This window comes from Austrofundulus limnaeus, unplaced genomic scaffold (genome assembly GCF_001266775.1).
Source record: "Austrofundulus limnaeus strain Quisiro unplaced genomic scaffold, Austrofundulus_limnaeus-1.0 Scaffold179, whole genome shotgun sequence".
NCBI classification, from domain to species: domain Eukaryota; kingdom Metazoa; phylum Chordata; class Actinopteri; order Cyprinodontiformes; family Rivulidae; genus Austrofundulus; species Austrofundulus limnaeus.
In genome coordinates this window covers 366,146-368,148 of record NW_013952581.1, presented here as the reverse complement: position 1 = coordinate 368,148, position 2,003 = coordinate 366,146, and the positions used below count along the sequence as shown (strand labels likewise).

The 2,003-nt window shown below is 45.6% G+C and overlaps 1 protein-coding gene across 6 annotated transcripts in view; it reads left to right on the top strand.

Annotated features, from left to right (window-relative positions):
- Nucleotides 1-1,936, top strand: part of adgrg6 (adhesion G protein-coupled receptor G6) — a 75,651-nt gene extending 73,715 nt beyond the window's left edge. For 5 of the 6 annotated variants that reach the window (XM_014017920.1, XM_014017924.1, XM_014017923.1 and 2 more), the window contains one exon: nt 1,364-1,936. In XM_014017920.1, the coding sequence (XP_013873374.1) occupies nt 1,364-1,578 (215 nt within the window). In that variant the 3' untranslated portion in view covers nt 1,579-1,936. Of the gene's footprint in view, nt 1-678; nt 714-1,363 lie in introns of all 6 variants that reach the window. The other variant, XM_014017922.1, reaches the window with a different exon arrangement.
- The last annotated feature ends 67 nt before the right edge of the window (nt 1,937-2,003 follow it).

The following is a 2,003-nucleotide window of genomic DNA, read 5'->3' as shown; positions in this document are numbered from 1 at the left end:
ACAAGTAAAGACAGACAGGTGAGACACAGACAGGTAAAGACAGACAGGTGAGACTCAGACAGGTGAGACAAAGATAGGTGAGACACAGACAGGTAAAGACACAGACAGGTGAGACACAGACAGGTAAAGACAGACAGGTGAGACATAGACAGGTAAAGACACACAGGTGAGACACAAACAGGTAAAGACAGACAGGTGAGACACAGATAGGTGAGACACAGACACGTAAAGACAGACAAGTGAGACAAAGGTAAAAACAGACAGGTGAGACACAGACAGGTGAGACACAGACAGGTAAAGACAGACAGGTGAGACACAGACAGGTAAAGACAGACAGGTGAGACAAAGGTAAAGACAGACAGGTGAGACACAGACAGGTAAAGACAGACAGGTGAGACACAGACAGGTAAAGACAGACAGGTGAGACACAGACAGGTAAAGACAGACAGGTGAGACAAAGGTGAAGACAGACAGGTGAGACACAGACAGGTAAAGAGACAGGTGAGACACAGACAGGTAAAGAGACAGGTGAGACACAGACAGGTGAGACACAGACAGGTAAAGAGACAGGTGAGACACAGACAGAGACAGACAGGTGAGACACAGACAGGTAAAGACAGACAGGTGAGACAGGCAGGTGTTGAAGTTGTGACGTTGTCCTCTGTGTCTGCTGTGCAGAAACCTCCAAGCATTAACAGGACCTCAGGATCCAGGTAAACATAAACCGGGTCAGAACTGCTTCTGGTGTTGCTCAGAATGTTTCTGGTTCCAGAACCTCTGAAGGGTCTCGGGTTCTTGTTGGGCACGGGTCCTGCAGACGTTTTGGGAACCTGTTGCTGTGGGTGTGTTTGTGATTGGCTGGTTGCTGTGACGTCACTTCCTGTTTCCAGCCTGAGACGCTCTGAGGAGGAGCAGGTTCTGTTTGTGAATTAGATCCTAAACCTAAACTCCACCCTCCTGGAGCGTCCCGGGCTTACGAAACGAGCGCACCTTCTCCAGCTAACACTGGTTCTGCTTCCTGAGCGGTTTGGGTTTTTGTTAACAAGCTAACGGTTCTTTGGCTCAGATCATTTGAGTTTGTTTGTTCGAATTAACACAAACATTCAGGTGATCATCAGCAGGTGAGTCTGAAAAATGAGACGGCTGAGGGTCACCTGTCAGAGGAAATAATGGAAGAATTTCAAAATAAAGTTCCTGAATAAAAGAGAGGAACCATGCTGCCTGCTATCAGCTCACAGTTTAAAAGCCTGCCTCTCTGATGCTATAGGGGTGCATTAGTGCCTCTGACACTCAAGTTAAACTTGTTGAAAATAAATTTAAAATATTTAAATATTTTAAATGTTTCTTTGTTTCTCGGCTGCAGATAAATGTTTCCCCAACCAGAACACCCCGGCGTCCATCTTCTCCTCTTCATCATCCTCAGACACGGAGCCTAACTCCTCCTCTTCCTCGTCTTCCTCCATCCTCCCCGTCAGCCAGATGATCAACAAGGTCAAAGGTTACTGCTCCACCCGCACCGACAACTTCTACAAGAACATCATCATGTCCGACAGCTTCACCAACTGCACCCGCCTCTGATGGGAGGGGGGACTTTGGACCGGTTCAGGAGGTTCTGGACCTCACTGTCCGATATTTGACCCGGTCTGTCTCCTGTAAATAGTTTGGACTTTTCTTCAGACATTTTGTTTCGTTTTTTTTTTTTTTTATCTTTATCATCGGGATCCAGAGGAGGAGACTCTGAGAAACTAAAAGTTTCAGAACCTCCTGGTTCAGATCCAGATCCAGGTCTGGGTCCTGGTCCGTCCAGAAGAAGAGCGCCGCCTTCAGCCGTCCATCTCTCTTTCTGTTAAATATGAACTCTTTGTAGTTTTTCTAGAGAAAATCCAGAGTTTCATTAAAGTTTCACTCTTTTTCTGAGTTTAAAGGATCCATGATTAGTTGTAACATTAGACTTTATTTGATAAACATATATTTTAACTGTAAAATAAAGACTGAAAAAATAC